Source organism: Barbus barbus (assembly GCF_936440315.1).
Source record: "Barbus barbus genome assembly, chromosome: 14".
In the NCBI taxonomy this organism is placed as follows: Eukaryota; Metazoa; Chordata; class Actinopteri; order Cypriniformes; family Cyprinidae; genus Barbus; species Barbus barbus.
Genome location: NC_136742.1, coordinates 27,894,068 through 27,907,758, shown reverse-complemented (window position 1 = coordinate 27,907,758; position 13,691 = coordinate 27,894,068). Strand labels below are relative to the sequence as shown.

At 35.4% G+C, this 13,691-nt stretch overlaps 1 protein-coding gene across 3 annotated transcripts in view; it reads left to right on the top strand.

The window, feature by feature from the left end:
• LOC306880334 (beta-soluble NSF attachment protein) overlaps window positions 1-13,691 on the top strand; it is a 32,068-nt gene that overhangs the window by 2,429 nt on the left and 15,948 nt on the right. For 2 of the 3 annotated variants that reach the window (XR_013785070.1, XM_079433812.1), the window contains exons 4-10: window positions 371-417; window positions 784-861; window positions 8,645-8,700; window positions 8,881-8,965; window positions 9,064-9,168; window positions 9,261-9,329; window positions 10,236-10,286. Coding sequence is in view for 2 of the 3 variants with exons in the window: in XM_079433812.1 (XP_079289938.1) it covers window positions 371-417; window positions 784-861; window positions 8,645-8,700; window positions 8,881-8,965; window positions 9,064-9,168; window positions 9,261-9,329; window positions 10,236-10,286 (491 nt within the window). In the remaining variant the exon portion in view is untranslated. The remainder of the gene's footprint in view (window positions 1-370; window positions 418-783; window positions 862-8,644; window positions 8,701-8,880; window positions 8,966-9,063; window positions 9,169-9,260; window positions 9,330-10,235; window positions 10,287-13,691) is intronic. The other variant, XM_079433813.1, reaches the window with a different exon arrangement.

The window sequence follows — 13,691 nt, the reverse complement described above, 5'->3', positions numbered from 1 at the left end:
GATATGATGGCACAGTCCACTCAAAAATGTGTTGCAAAAAACAAAAAAAGTGTGCATTTGAATATACAGTTTATTAGAAATGTAAAAAATGTAAACGGTTCTTTAGACGCAGTAATTCAGCTGTGTATGCAATAGAGAGATAAAGTGCATGTTTATACATTTACGTATATGAACTGTCAATTGATTAAAAAGGTAATCAAATTAATTACATTTGACTAAGTTGTTTAATCTAAAAGAGAAAGTTGAGTAGTAAAACACTGAATAGACATAAAGCGGCTTTAGAGAAATATGTTTATATCATTTTATATCATTGATCATAAGTCTGACTGTCTAACTCTTCCTCCTCCTTCTCTTTAATGCTTGCGATTAGAGGCTATCAAGTGCTTAAACGCAGCCATTGATATTTACACAGACATGGTAAGATGTTTTTGTAGCAGTCAAAATCATAGTTCATATTATGTTCATCCAGGCTGTTCTATTGCTGTACTGTGTTTCATCATCATGGAGATTTTTAAACAGCAGTTTTTAGCTGTCTAGAAGTCCACCAAATATTGCAGAAACTCCCAAAGAGGAGTTTAACAGAACACTTTATAACAGACAGTAAGGTATTCCTCCCGCTTTCAAAATCTGGAAAAAAAAATATCATAAACGTTGCCAGATGAGGCCCAGAATCTGTATCCAAAGCACATAAATCAACAAAGCATGTAGATGTTCAGATGAAAAAGCTTGATGGATATTCAACTGACAGTCAGTTTTGTAAAGTATCCTTTGTTCTGTCTTCAGGGAAGATTCACCATCGCAGCTAAGCATCATATCACAATCGCTGAGGTGTACGAGTCAGAGCTGGTGGACATTGAGAAGGTACAAAAAAAAGTTTATTTGGTGTAAATCGAAGCTGCATCTTATGCTGAGAATGTAGAGTGCTGTAAGACAGCTATATTTTGTGGGACGTTGTATTATAAGTAGGGCCGGGACTCGATTAAAAAAATTAATCTAATTAATTAGAGGCTTTGTAATTAATTAATCGAAATTAATCGCATTTTAATCGCATATAAATATTTGACCTGAGAACAGTGAGAAGTAAGTTTTTTTATATGGATTTTTACATTTCCCATCCCGTCCATGTTCACTGCGGTTTGTTTTTGGCTGTTTCTCAATATGCGTTCTTCAGCGATTTTTTTTTTTTTTTTTTTTTTTTTTTTTTTTTTTTTTTTTTTTTTTTTTTTTTTTTTTTTTTTTGGATTCTTGCTGAATTTTTCTCTGGGTTTTTTTTTTTTTTTTTATTATGAAAATCAAAAAATGCACAAGCAAAATAGGCTTTAACTGAACAAACTTAAGACATAGAAAAAAATCACAATTTCAGATACAAGGCAGACACAACGAAGTTATATACATTGTACATCATTAACATCAATAATTAAATATGATTTAGAAATAAACTAAATAAATAAATAAAACAAATAAATAAAAAGAAAATACAGAAGGGGTTACAATATATTATGAGTCACTAAATTGGTTGAAAAAATTAGCTAATGTAATAGCTTTATTACTTTCAAGTGTATGTAGAGAAGAAGCAATAATTCTAAGCTCATTTATGAAATGAGGTATGCGTTCTTCAGCGATCTTGCGTCCTTGTGTTCTCGTTCTACGTCATCATTAACCGTCGAAGTTCAGTTCCAATTCTCAAGAACGCAAGCATAGATATATATAGAATGACAACGCAAGTACAGAGGATGCATGAAAGTGCCCGGATATGTTCTTGAAACTGAGGATGCATCGAGTGCAGACTTGAGAGAATCGAGCCGTTAGAAATCCCAGAAAACGCTGTGGGTGGCCGGTGTACGGAAGCCTGTAAGCTTTAAAGTCGCTCTCACAAATACTTAACGGCTCTTCAAGTTGAAAGTAAACATTTATCGTTTTGTTTTGGTTAATTTTAATAAAGTTATAAGACCCGGAGAAAGTCTGCATTTTTATTGGCATATTAAAATGAATCTGAACAGTAAAACATATAACGCTGTAAAATAAAACAATACAATTATATGAAAGTAATATCTATAATAGTATGAAATGTTTTAATAAGTTATGACATTTTGTAATATTTATTGTTCATTGGCCGTTTCTTATGCTGAGACTATGCGGTCAGTTAAGCAGGACATCTCAGTTCTCATAAGTGTGCGTTCTGTGTTCTCGCGTCCTTCCGAGTTCGTTCTTCCAAGGAAGCCTGGCAAGACCGGTCTCCACGAGAACGCAAGTCCGTTCTTTGCGTTCTTGGAATTCTGAACGCTAGTTGGTGCTCCAGTATAATCGGTCCGCCGAAACTCATCCAGTGAGAAACGTTCCGTGGTGCAAAAATAAGTGCGATTAAAATGCGTTAAAAAAAATTAACGCGTTATTTTTGTGTAATTAATTAATCTAAATTAACGCGATAAAGTCCAGGCCCTAATTATAAGTAGTATAAGCAGAGGTGGAAAGTAACAAATTACATTTACTCGCGTTACTGTAATTGAGTAGCTTTTTTGTGTACTTCTACTTTTTAAAGTAATCTGTAATTTTACTTTTACTTAAGTATATTTTGTTTGAAGTATTGTACTTCGTTACATTTTAAAACGCATTAATTACCGAGTAAAAAAAAAATCGCTCCCTGGAAACTACTGCAGTAAATAATGAGCAGGAGAACAAACTGGCGCTAAAATCACAAGAAAGATGGAGACGGACAAGACAGGCCCAGCTTAAAATGAAAACCTGTCGTATTCTGCTGAAGTTGAACTCGAAGGAAAAGAAGTGAACCCCTGCCCTGGCCATGTTTATGCTCTACTATGCAGTGTAAGCTGTGTTTGCCTAGGGAGACCAAACTAGCAGCTTATAAAAGCTCGACATCAAACCTTCGCAAGCATGTAGAGGTAAGGTAAATACTTGCATTGTTGCATTGGTGGTTAAAATGAAGCTTTGACTGTTTAGCAAAAGGTTCTGCACAAATTAGCCAAAAAGACAGTGGTGCAGATTGTGCGATTAATATCTTAATAGTTGTTTTAATGATGGGCGATTTGACATTATCAGTATTTTGCCAAAACCCGAACAAGTCAAGTCACCTTTATTTATATAACACTTTTAACAATACAGATTGTGTCAAAGCACTTAACAGTATCAAATTAGAGGATAGAGTGTCAGTAATGTATAAAAATAAGATTAAACACTCAATTTTCAATTAAAGGCATTTCATTATTGAATTCAGAGATGTCATTGTCTAGATCAGTTTAGTTTAAATAGTATCTGCTAAATCAAATTTATGATAATCGCTAGAAATTAAGTGTCCCCAACTGAGCAAGCCAGAGGCGACAGTGGCAAGGAACCAAAACTCCCTCTGTGACAGAATGGAGAAAAAACCTTGGGAGAAACCAGGCTCGGTTGGGGGGCCAGTTCTCCTCTGGTCAGGAGATAATTGTTTACTTATTGTTTTAATTAAAATTTTAAATGTATAAATGTATTTATTTCTATTTTATATTGTTGCAATTTCTAACAATAATAGTATTATGTAGTTAGGTATTTTATTATATTTTTAGTTATTTTCTTTTATTTTTATTGCATTTAAGTCGAGGTCTTCACTGGGGATATGTCCCCGGGGCTCATCCAGGTGTCCCGGCCTCCACCGACGATCAGGGAGACATCATCTCCCGGTGCCGATCCACCATCTGATCCGGACACGGACTGAGAAACAGAATAAGAAAGAAACAGACAAATATTAGCGTAGATGCCATTCTTCTTACGATGTAACGAGTACATCGTGTTTATGGGGAGTGTTCCCGGTTCCGGTTGATCTAATTAATGCAGCCTAACAATTCTTTAATGGATTTGAATAATAAAGCGTATTAGTGTGTTGTGTGTAAGCCAGGTTAAAGAAATGTCTTTATTTAAACTGACAGAGTGTGTCTGCCTCCCGAACAGCGTTAGGTAGATTGTTCCAGAGTTTGGGCGCTAAATAGGAAAAGTATCTGCCGCCCGCAGTCAATTTTGATATTCTAGGTATTATCAAATGGCCAGAGTTTTGAGAACGCAGCGGACGTGGAGGACTATAATGTGATAAGAGCTCACTCAGGTACTGAGGAGCTAAGCCATTCAGGGCTTTATAAGTAGTTAACAAGATTTTAAAATCTATATGTTGTTTGTTAGGGAGCCAGTGCAGTGTTGACAGAACCGGGCTAATATGGTCATACTTCCTGGTTCTAGTAAGAACTCTAGCTGCTGCATTTTGGACCAGCTGTAGTTTGTTGATCAGTCGTGCAGAACAACCACCCAGTAAATCATTACAATAGTCTAACCCTTGAGGTCATGAACACATGAATTACCATTTCTACATTTGACGTTGAGAGCATAGGTCGCAATTTAGATATGTTTTTGAGATGGAAAAACGCAGTTTTACAGATGCTAGAAACATGGCTTTCAAATGAAAGATTGCTATCAAACAGCACACCTAGGTTCCTAACTGATGACGAAGAATCGACAGAGCAGCTGTCAAGTGTTAGATAGTGTTCTAGGTTATTACATGTGGGGTTTTTAGGTCCGATAATTAACACTTCTGTTTTTTCTGAATTTAGCAGTAAGAAATTACTCGTCATCCAGTTTTTTATATCGACACTGCATTCCGTTAGTTTCTCAATTTGGTGTGTTTCACCTGGCCGTGAAGAAATATAGAGCGGAGTATCATCAGCATACCAGTGAAAGCTAACACCATGTCTCATGATAATATCTCCCAAGGGTAACATGTAAAGCGTGAACAGTAACGGCCCTAGTACTGAGCCTTGAGGTACTCCGTACTGCACTTGTGATCGATATTATACCTCTTCATTCACTGCTACGAATTGATGGCGGTCAGCTAAGTACGATTTGAACCATGCTAAGGCATTTCCACTAATGCCATCAAAGTGTTCTAGTCTATTCAAAAGAATGTTGTGGTCGATAGTGTCGAACGCAGCGGTAAGATCCAGTAGCACTAATAAAGAGATACAACCACGATCAGATGATGGAAGCAGGTCATTTGTAACTCTAATGAGAGCAGTCTCAGTACTATGATACGGTCTAAATCCTGACTGGAATTCCTCACAGATACCATTTTTCTCTAAGAAGGAATATAATTGTGAGGATAATACCTTTTTTAGTATCTTTGACAGAAAAGGGAGATTTGAGATCGGTCTGTAATTAACTAGATCTTTGGGGTCAAGTTGTAGTTTTTTTAATGAGAGGCTTAATTACAGCCAATTTGAAAGTTTTGGGAACATATCCTAATGACAATGACGAATTAATAATAGCCAAAAGAGGATCTATGACTTCTGGAAGCAGCTCTTTTAGTAGATTAGATGGAATGGGGTCTAACATACATATTGTTGGTTTAGATGATTTAACAAGTTTATACAATTCTTCCTCTCCTATAGTAGAGAATGAGTGGAATTGTTCCTCAGGGGCTCTATAGTGCAGTATCTGATGCGATACTGTAGCTGACGGCTGCATGATTACAATTTTATCTCTGATAGTATCGATCTTGGAAGTAAAGTAGTTCATAAAGTCATTACTGCTGTGCTCTTGGGGAATGCCAACACCTGTTGATGCTTTATTTTTCATTAATTTAGCCACTATATTGAATAAATACCAGGGGTTATGTTTGTTTTCTTCTAGACGAGATGAAAAGTAATCAGATCTAGCAGTTTTTAATGCTTTTCTGTAGGATAGGGTACTTTCTCGCCAAGATATTTATACGAAATAACTCTAGTTTTGTTTTCCTCCAGCTGCGCTCCATTTTCCGGGCTGCTCTCTTTAAGGTGTGAGTGTGCTCATTATACCACGGAGTCAGACTGTTTTCTTTGATCTTCCTTAAGCGTAAAGGAGCAACTATATCTAAAGTGCTAGAAAAGAGAGAGTCCATAGTTTCTGTTACATCATCAAGTTGTTCTGAGCTATTGGATATGCTGAGGAATTGAGGAATTAGGAAGATTACTTCCAAAGCAGTCTTTTGTGGTAGAAGTGATGGTTCTACCATACTTGTAACAAAGAGTAGAATTTACAGTTTTAGCTATATGGAGTTTACACAAGACTAGATAATGATCTGAGATATCATCGCTTTGCTGCAGAATTTCAACACCACTAACATCAATTCCATGTGACAGTATTAAATCTAGAGTATGATTTCGACAATGAGTAGGTCCTGAAACGTGTTGTCTAACCCCAATAGAGTTCAGAATGTCTGAATGCTGATCCTAATGCATCTTTTTCATTTCACACTCCTACAGAATGCCGTGAAGTCTAGTAGATTAGACTAGTGCGCACGGGTTTAAAGTGTGTTCTTTCACTGCGTGATTCAGTCTGTTAAAATGCATTTAGAATTATCACAAAATTGAAGATATAGGGGCAGAAAATGTATATATGTATATAATTTCATATAGCAATATCACATGAAGAGTGACGTTTTTTTCTCCAAAAATCAGTATGAATACATATAGATTTTTTACAACAGTTCAAAAAACAAGAAGTTAAGAGACTGTTTTTGCTCTATTTCGACAACAAAAATAATTCCAAACACAGCCACCATAGCACAGTTTTGCATCTCTGAGCAATGACGGGGTTTCATTCCTAAAATGAATCAACCATTTAAATGATTCGGTTCAATCGCAATGACTCACTTATTCACTGTGACTTGCTGACACATACTGGCGGTTTTAATTTCACATTTAAAGTATCTTAAAAAAAAAAAAAAATTATATAAAATTTCAAATGAGTATTTAACATTTTATGTCTTATATATCAAAACGTTATTTCTGCATTTGTAACAGCATTAAACAGTGTGTAAATAAATCTAAATGCCACTTCAGATGAAGCTTCTGTGTTTCCTCTGCATTGCAAAGATTAATTTTGTTGATAGCGACTTAATTTGCCTGGTAACAGCCCAAATGCCTTATTATACATAACTGATTCATTTAATTAAAAACAACTAGTTTGAGATTTAGAGGTCTATCCCAAACTCAGTTCCTGGAGGGCCGCAGCCCTGCAGTTTAGTTCCAACCCTGCTCCAACACACATACCATGTAGTTTTCAAATAAGCCTAAATGATTAGATAAGCTGTATCAGAAGTGTTTAATAAGGGTTATATCTAAACTGTGCAGGGCTGTGGCCTTCCAGGAACTGAGTTTGAAACCCTTGGCCTATCCCATTTTTGCGTCCCTCCCACTGTTAAAATGTAAATGTACTCTTGAGTAAATCTCTGAGTAAATTTTAAATGAGCTACTTTTTACTTTTACTTGAGTAGATTTTTAGACTGGTACTTTTACTTGTACTTAAGTAAAATTTAATTAATGTAATGGTACTTTTACTTGAGTAGAATATTTTCGTACTCTTTCCACCTCTGAGTAGAAGTATAAAACACAAAAACAGCTGATGCTTCTAATTTAACAAATATCCATAAACTGGATTTACAGATGTTGATTGAAGTTTTCCTCATCTCAAAATAAATTTGAACCAGTTTGCTATCTTACCAACGTGAAATGGCTTGAAGTGTAAATTTAGTACATTTACATGTGCAGTGTTATACTGATTATGTTTCATTTTTATGGTCACGCTTGTTCTTTTCTCAGCAAAAACCCAGTCGAGAAAATAATGTATAATATTATTTTATAACGATAACAAAAATGATCTTAATAATAATAAATAGTTATTGATCATAAATGCTTATGTATTAATTGAGGTCACACTCTTAAGGGGGTTCTTTTCCTAGCAAGTTCATAAACAGTCAAGAAGAAAAAAAAAGGCAAAATATTATATTTTTCACAGAAAATAACATTTAATATTATGGAATAGTAATAACAATAAAATATTAATAATGACAAAAATTATTATTATTGATAATTAATTATTATAATGCATTATTTATTATTAATTAAGGCCACACTTTAAATGGGGTTCTTTTCCCAATAAGTTCATAAACATTTAAGCAAAAACCCAGTCGATACCTAGATTTTTACTTCAATAATAATAACAATAAAAAGTATTATTGATTTATAATATCTTTTTTATTTTTGGCATTTTTTTATTGCAACAGGACAGTATTTAGACAGGAAGCGAAGTGGGAGAGAGGGGGGGGGGATCGGGAAAGTTAACATTAAGTTATTTAACAGACGCTTTTATCCAAAGCGACTTACAAATGAGGAATATAATACAGTATATAATATAGTATAATAATAATAATAAAATAACACATAATACATTTTTACAAATGTTAACAGCTTTTATAATCTTTTCTGAAATTGTCTTCTGATAGTTATCGGCTAGTTATTTGTAGTGAATGTAAACACTCAGGCCCGGTTTCATAGACAGGGCTTAGCCTAAACCAGGATTAGGCCATAGTTTAATTAGGACATTTAAGTAATTTTTATAAACATACCTTAGAAAAAAGCATTACTGGTGTGCATCTTAAGACAAAACAAAGGCACTGACATGTTTTAAGATCAGTCAGTGCAAGTTTCTTTCAGTTGAAACAACTCAGATTTACATTTTAGTCTAGGACTAGGCTTAAGCCTTGTCTCTGAAACCGGGGTCAGTGTTATACAGACACCAAATTCTGTCACTGCTTAAAATTAAGAATTCTGTTTTTGATTGTCCAAAGGCGATTGCACATTATGAACAAGCTGCTGACTATTACAAAGGAGAGGAATCAAACAGGTAAGCGTGATTAGCAGAAGCCAAATAATAAATGTATTTTTGTTCCTGCCATGTTTAACCACTTTGATTCTATTAATTACAGCATTTTGAATGTTACTTTAAGCCAGCGGTTCTTCGCGAGGACTAGAATTGAGAACCGCTGCTTTGATCTTTGATATGGTCTGTTTGCTTAATTTACAGCTCTGCAAACAAGTGTCTGCTGAAGGTGGCTTCATACAGCGCTCAGTTAGAGCAGTACCAGAAAGCAATAGAGATTTATGAGCAGGTAAGCCATCTGTCTGTCTCCTGCAGATTCTTACCACATTACTCGCTCACCAGCATTTGCTAAATCACTCGGGAATTCCTGTCTGTGTCTGTAAACAGGTTGGAACCAACACCATGGACAACCCCCTGCTGAAATACAGCGCCAAAGAATACTTCTTCAAAGCTTCCTTGTGCCACTTCATCGTGGACGAGCTCAACGCAAAGGTCAGCTCTCCATCAGGTCATCAAGCACGCATATATATATATATATGGAGAACTGCTATTGATAATATGCATGTCTTTTTTTTCTGCTGTAGCTCGCTGTTGGAAAGTATGAAGAGATGTTTCCAGCCTTCTCAGATTCAAGAGAATGCAAGCTTCTGAAGGTTTGTGATAATATAGTTTCCAGCATATAAAAACACATTTTGTAATTGGGGTGTTTTAGACTTTAGTAGGTCAAATCTGCTTGCATTGAAAGACCTTATTGCTTTATTAAATGTGTTGTTGTTTTTTTATTAGAAATATTTAAATAGAGGCAATTCATTCAGCCACTCAGAATACTATAGTCTGTTACCAATGAAAGTTGATCAACATCAACAAAAGCAATATTTACATTGCCAAGGTGCCACAGAAGCTGCATCTCACATGGCATGTTAATTTACACTTACACAGCTGTTTAAACCAGCTCAAAGGTAGCATACATGTATTTACATGACATTTGCATAATGATATGAATGAGATTATTGTCATTTTAAAAAGCCTACATGAAGTAAGATATTACAAATCCTTTTAGTCTTTTTTTAGCATAAAATCAAGACTTCATATTGGTTATCTTAGTAGCATGAAAAACGAAATCGATATTTATATTGGGAATAAATTATATACAGAAAGCGAGCAAAGAATGTTCCTCATCATTGAAGCGGTTAATGAGTGCAGCAAAAACTATGTGTAAAATTAAATATTTGATGCAACGTGAGCATATCTGAATGTAATGCTGTAAGATACGCTCTTTATTCATTTTCATATTTCACTTGAATTTTGAAGTGCAATTCTGTGTCTGTTTTTTTAATTTAGGGGCATTTATGTTCATTTTGATGACATTTTTGCCTCAAGCCCTCATTAATTTCCAAATCCTGGGACAGGTCATGTGCAACCACCCAAAACACCCTAGCAATTGCATAGTATCATGACAAAAATCACTCAGAAAATGTAATTTTCGCAATCGAGTTTTGCTCCACCTTCAAAAATTAATGTTTATTGTTGTGTCCTTATAAAAGGTTTTGTTTTTACAGAAACTTCTAGAGGCCCATGAGGAGCAAAACGCAGAGGCTTTCACTGAAGCGGTATGACTTTTACCTTCAGCTTATTTTTTTTAAAAATGCACTTATCATCTTTCTTAAAGTAAATTTAACTTAAAAATGTTTCAATGTTAAAGTACTTAATACTTCAACCACTGACACGAGTCTGGATCGGGACTGTTTATGTGTTCAAGTCATGTCGAAAAGATCGTATTTACATGTTGAACGCACATGAATATTCCCACATTGTTGAAATTACAAGAAGGAGCTTTCTTTGTTTTATCGGTGAGAAAATATGGCAGACGTGCAATACATTTAGTGTCTCGACGATAAATTTGTTGAAATTATTTTTTCCCCCCATTTACTATAAAATAGTGCTGTCAAACGATTAATCGTATTCAAAATTAAATTAAAGTTCAAAAAAAGTTTTTGTTTACATAATATGTGTGTGTACTGTGTATATTTATGTATATAAATACACACACATACAGTATATATTTTGAAAATATTTACATGTATATGCATTTATATTCTTATATTTTATATTATATATAAATATATGTAATATGTAAACATAACATTTTTCTTAAATATATACATGCATGTGTTTGTATTTATATATACAGTGTCCTCCAAAAGTATTGGAACAGTAAGGCCAATTCCTTTATTTTTGCTGTAGACTGAAAACATTTGGGTTTGACATCAAAAGATGAATATGAGATGAGAGATTAACATTTCAGCTTTTATTTACAGGTATTTTCATCTGGATCTGATACACAACTTAGAAGATGGCACCTTTTGTTTGAACCCACCCATTTTTCATGTTACCAAAAGTATTGGAACAGATAGAATTAACATAGATTAAAGTGAAAAAGACTTCATATTTAGTTGCAAATCCTTTGCGTTCAATAACTGCATCAAGCCTGTGACCCATTGACATCACCAAACTTTTGCATTCTTCTTTTGTGATGCTTTTCCAGGCTTTCACCGCAGCCTCTTTCAGTTTTGGGGGGTTACTCCCTTCAGTCTCTTCTTTAGCAGGTAAAATGCATACTCTACAGGGTTTAAGTGTGGAGATTGACTTGGCCAGTCTAAAACCTTCCACTTCTTGCCCCTGATGAACTCCTTTGTTGTTTTGGCACTATGTTTTGGGTCATTATCTTGCTGCATGATGAAGGATCTCCCAATCAGTTTGGTTGCATCTTTCTGTAAATTGTCAGACAAAATATTTCTGCAGACTTCTGAGTTAATTTTGCTGCTGCCATCATGTGTTACATCATTAATGAAGATTAATGAGCCTGTCCCAGAAGAAGCGATGAAAGCCCAAGCCATTACATTACTTGTGTAATGTGTACTATAATGTACACCTGTGTACACTGTGTTTCAGATGAGCTTGTATGTTTGGGATCATGAGCAGATCCTTTCTTTCTCCAAACTTTAGCCTTTCCATCACTTTGGTCCATAAAATCAGTCCATAAAACCTTGTCCCAGAATTTTTGAGACTCGTCTCCTATTCTTCTTGCTAATGAGTGGTTTGCATCTTCTGGTGTAGCCTCTGTACTTTTGTTCATGAAGTCTTCTGCGAACAGTAGATTGTGATACCTTCACTCCTGCCCTCTGGAGGTTGTTGCTGATGTCACTAACAGTTGTTTTAGGGTCTTTCTTTACAGCTGTCACAATGTTTCTTTCATCAACTGCAGATGTTTTCCTTGATCTACCCGTTTGAGGTGTGTTACTTAGTACACCAGTGGTTTCTTTCTTCCTCAGGAGATTCTGAATGGTTGTACTTGCTATTGCCAGTGTTTGTGCAATGGTTTGGTTGATTTTTCATCTTCTCTCAGCTTCACAATTGCTCGTTTTTCACCCATAGACACCTCTCTGGTTTTCATGTTGGTTACACGTCTAACTAACTATAAATGCAGTCTGCACGGATCTGAAACTGAGCGCAGACATTCAGTGCTGTTTATTGTTTGAATAATCAATTAATAGGACACACCAGGGCAACAAAACACACCTGTCAGTCACATGCTCCAATACTTTTGGTAACATGAAAAATGGCTGGGTTCAAACAAAAGGTGCTATCTTCTAAGTTGTGTATCAGATCCAGATGAAAATACCTGTAAATAAAAGCTGAAATGTTAATCTCTCATCTCATATTCATCTTTTTATGTCAAACCCAAATGTTTACAGTCTACAGCAAAAATAAAGGAATTGTCCTTACTGTTCCAATAACTTTTGGAGGACACTGTATATAATAAATATACACACATATATTATGTAAACAACTTTTATTTTGGATGCGATTAATCGTTTGACAGCACTACTATAAAACTAAACTAGCTGAGTTAGATGTACAAAATATGATCCCTGCAAACAAGCCTGCGGTGGCCCTTTACGCAGGGCCACTGAGAATTTGCTCATTGGTAAAATGTTGGCCCCTTAGTGCTTGCCTTGCACGGGCAGCCCTCACTTAGCCCCCAGGAAGCCCACGCAGTACCAGCACTATTAATCAACAACAATACATCTGTTTCACTATCAATACTTTCCAGCTACTATAACTTAAGTCTTTGGGAAAAACAGTTATTATACATCTGAAATGGATGCATTCACCATAACTAATGTCTGTATTGTCAAAAATGTACAGTAGTCAAAGGGATTTCAAATCTATTTATTAAATACAAAATAGAAAACATTAAATTCAGGTTAATGCAGCTACATATAGCCAAAAATGTAAATACACAAAAAAGCAAACAATGTAAGACAGTAGGATAGCTGAAGTTACTGTTAGCAAATGGATAATCCAGCCTCTTTTAATGAAAACACGCCACAGCTCTCAAACACCAGACTCTTCCTAAACAGGAACCGTCAAAAATAGTCCAGACTATGGTCCCACGTCGAAAAGAACTTATCCAAAATCCATATTCAAACTGGACCATGATGTGGTGACCTCACCAATAAAGAGTCCTTCTAAAATGCATACAAATACACTGTCTTAAGTTTTTAGCATCAATTCAAACATAGGCCATACATACATTTAACATCTCTGCAAAAAACATCAACTCCGTACTTTAGACTGGGCTTGAACTGACACATTTCCCAACCAGGACACAGCACAATGTGCTCAGCAGGTGAGCCATGCTGCCTACTACTGCTTGTTATAGAGTGGGGGAACTATGACGTCGCTTTGTATGCTGATCGGCCGTTAGCATAAAACTGGTTCCCTCGACAAAAAGCCAATAGGATTTTTCCATAGGCTTTTGGATAATCCCAAAAAATAAGATCTATTCATGAAATTTACACGTTTTGTCCATTAAGATAATCTTCACAAAATAATACAACTTTGACGAATTTTGAAGCCTAAATAAAAGTGCCAGAACTGAAAAGCTAAACTTAGGCTATAAACGAACTACTGCACCACGGTCGTTCGCCTTCAACGTCACCACCATCACG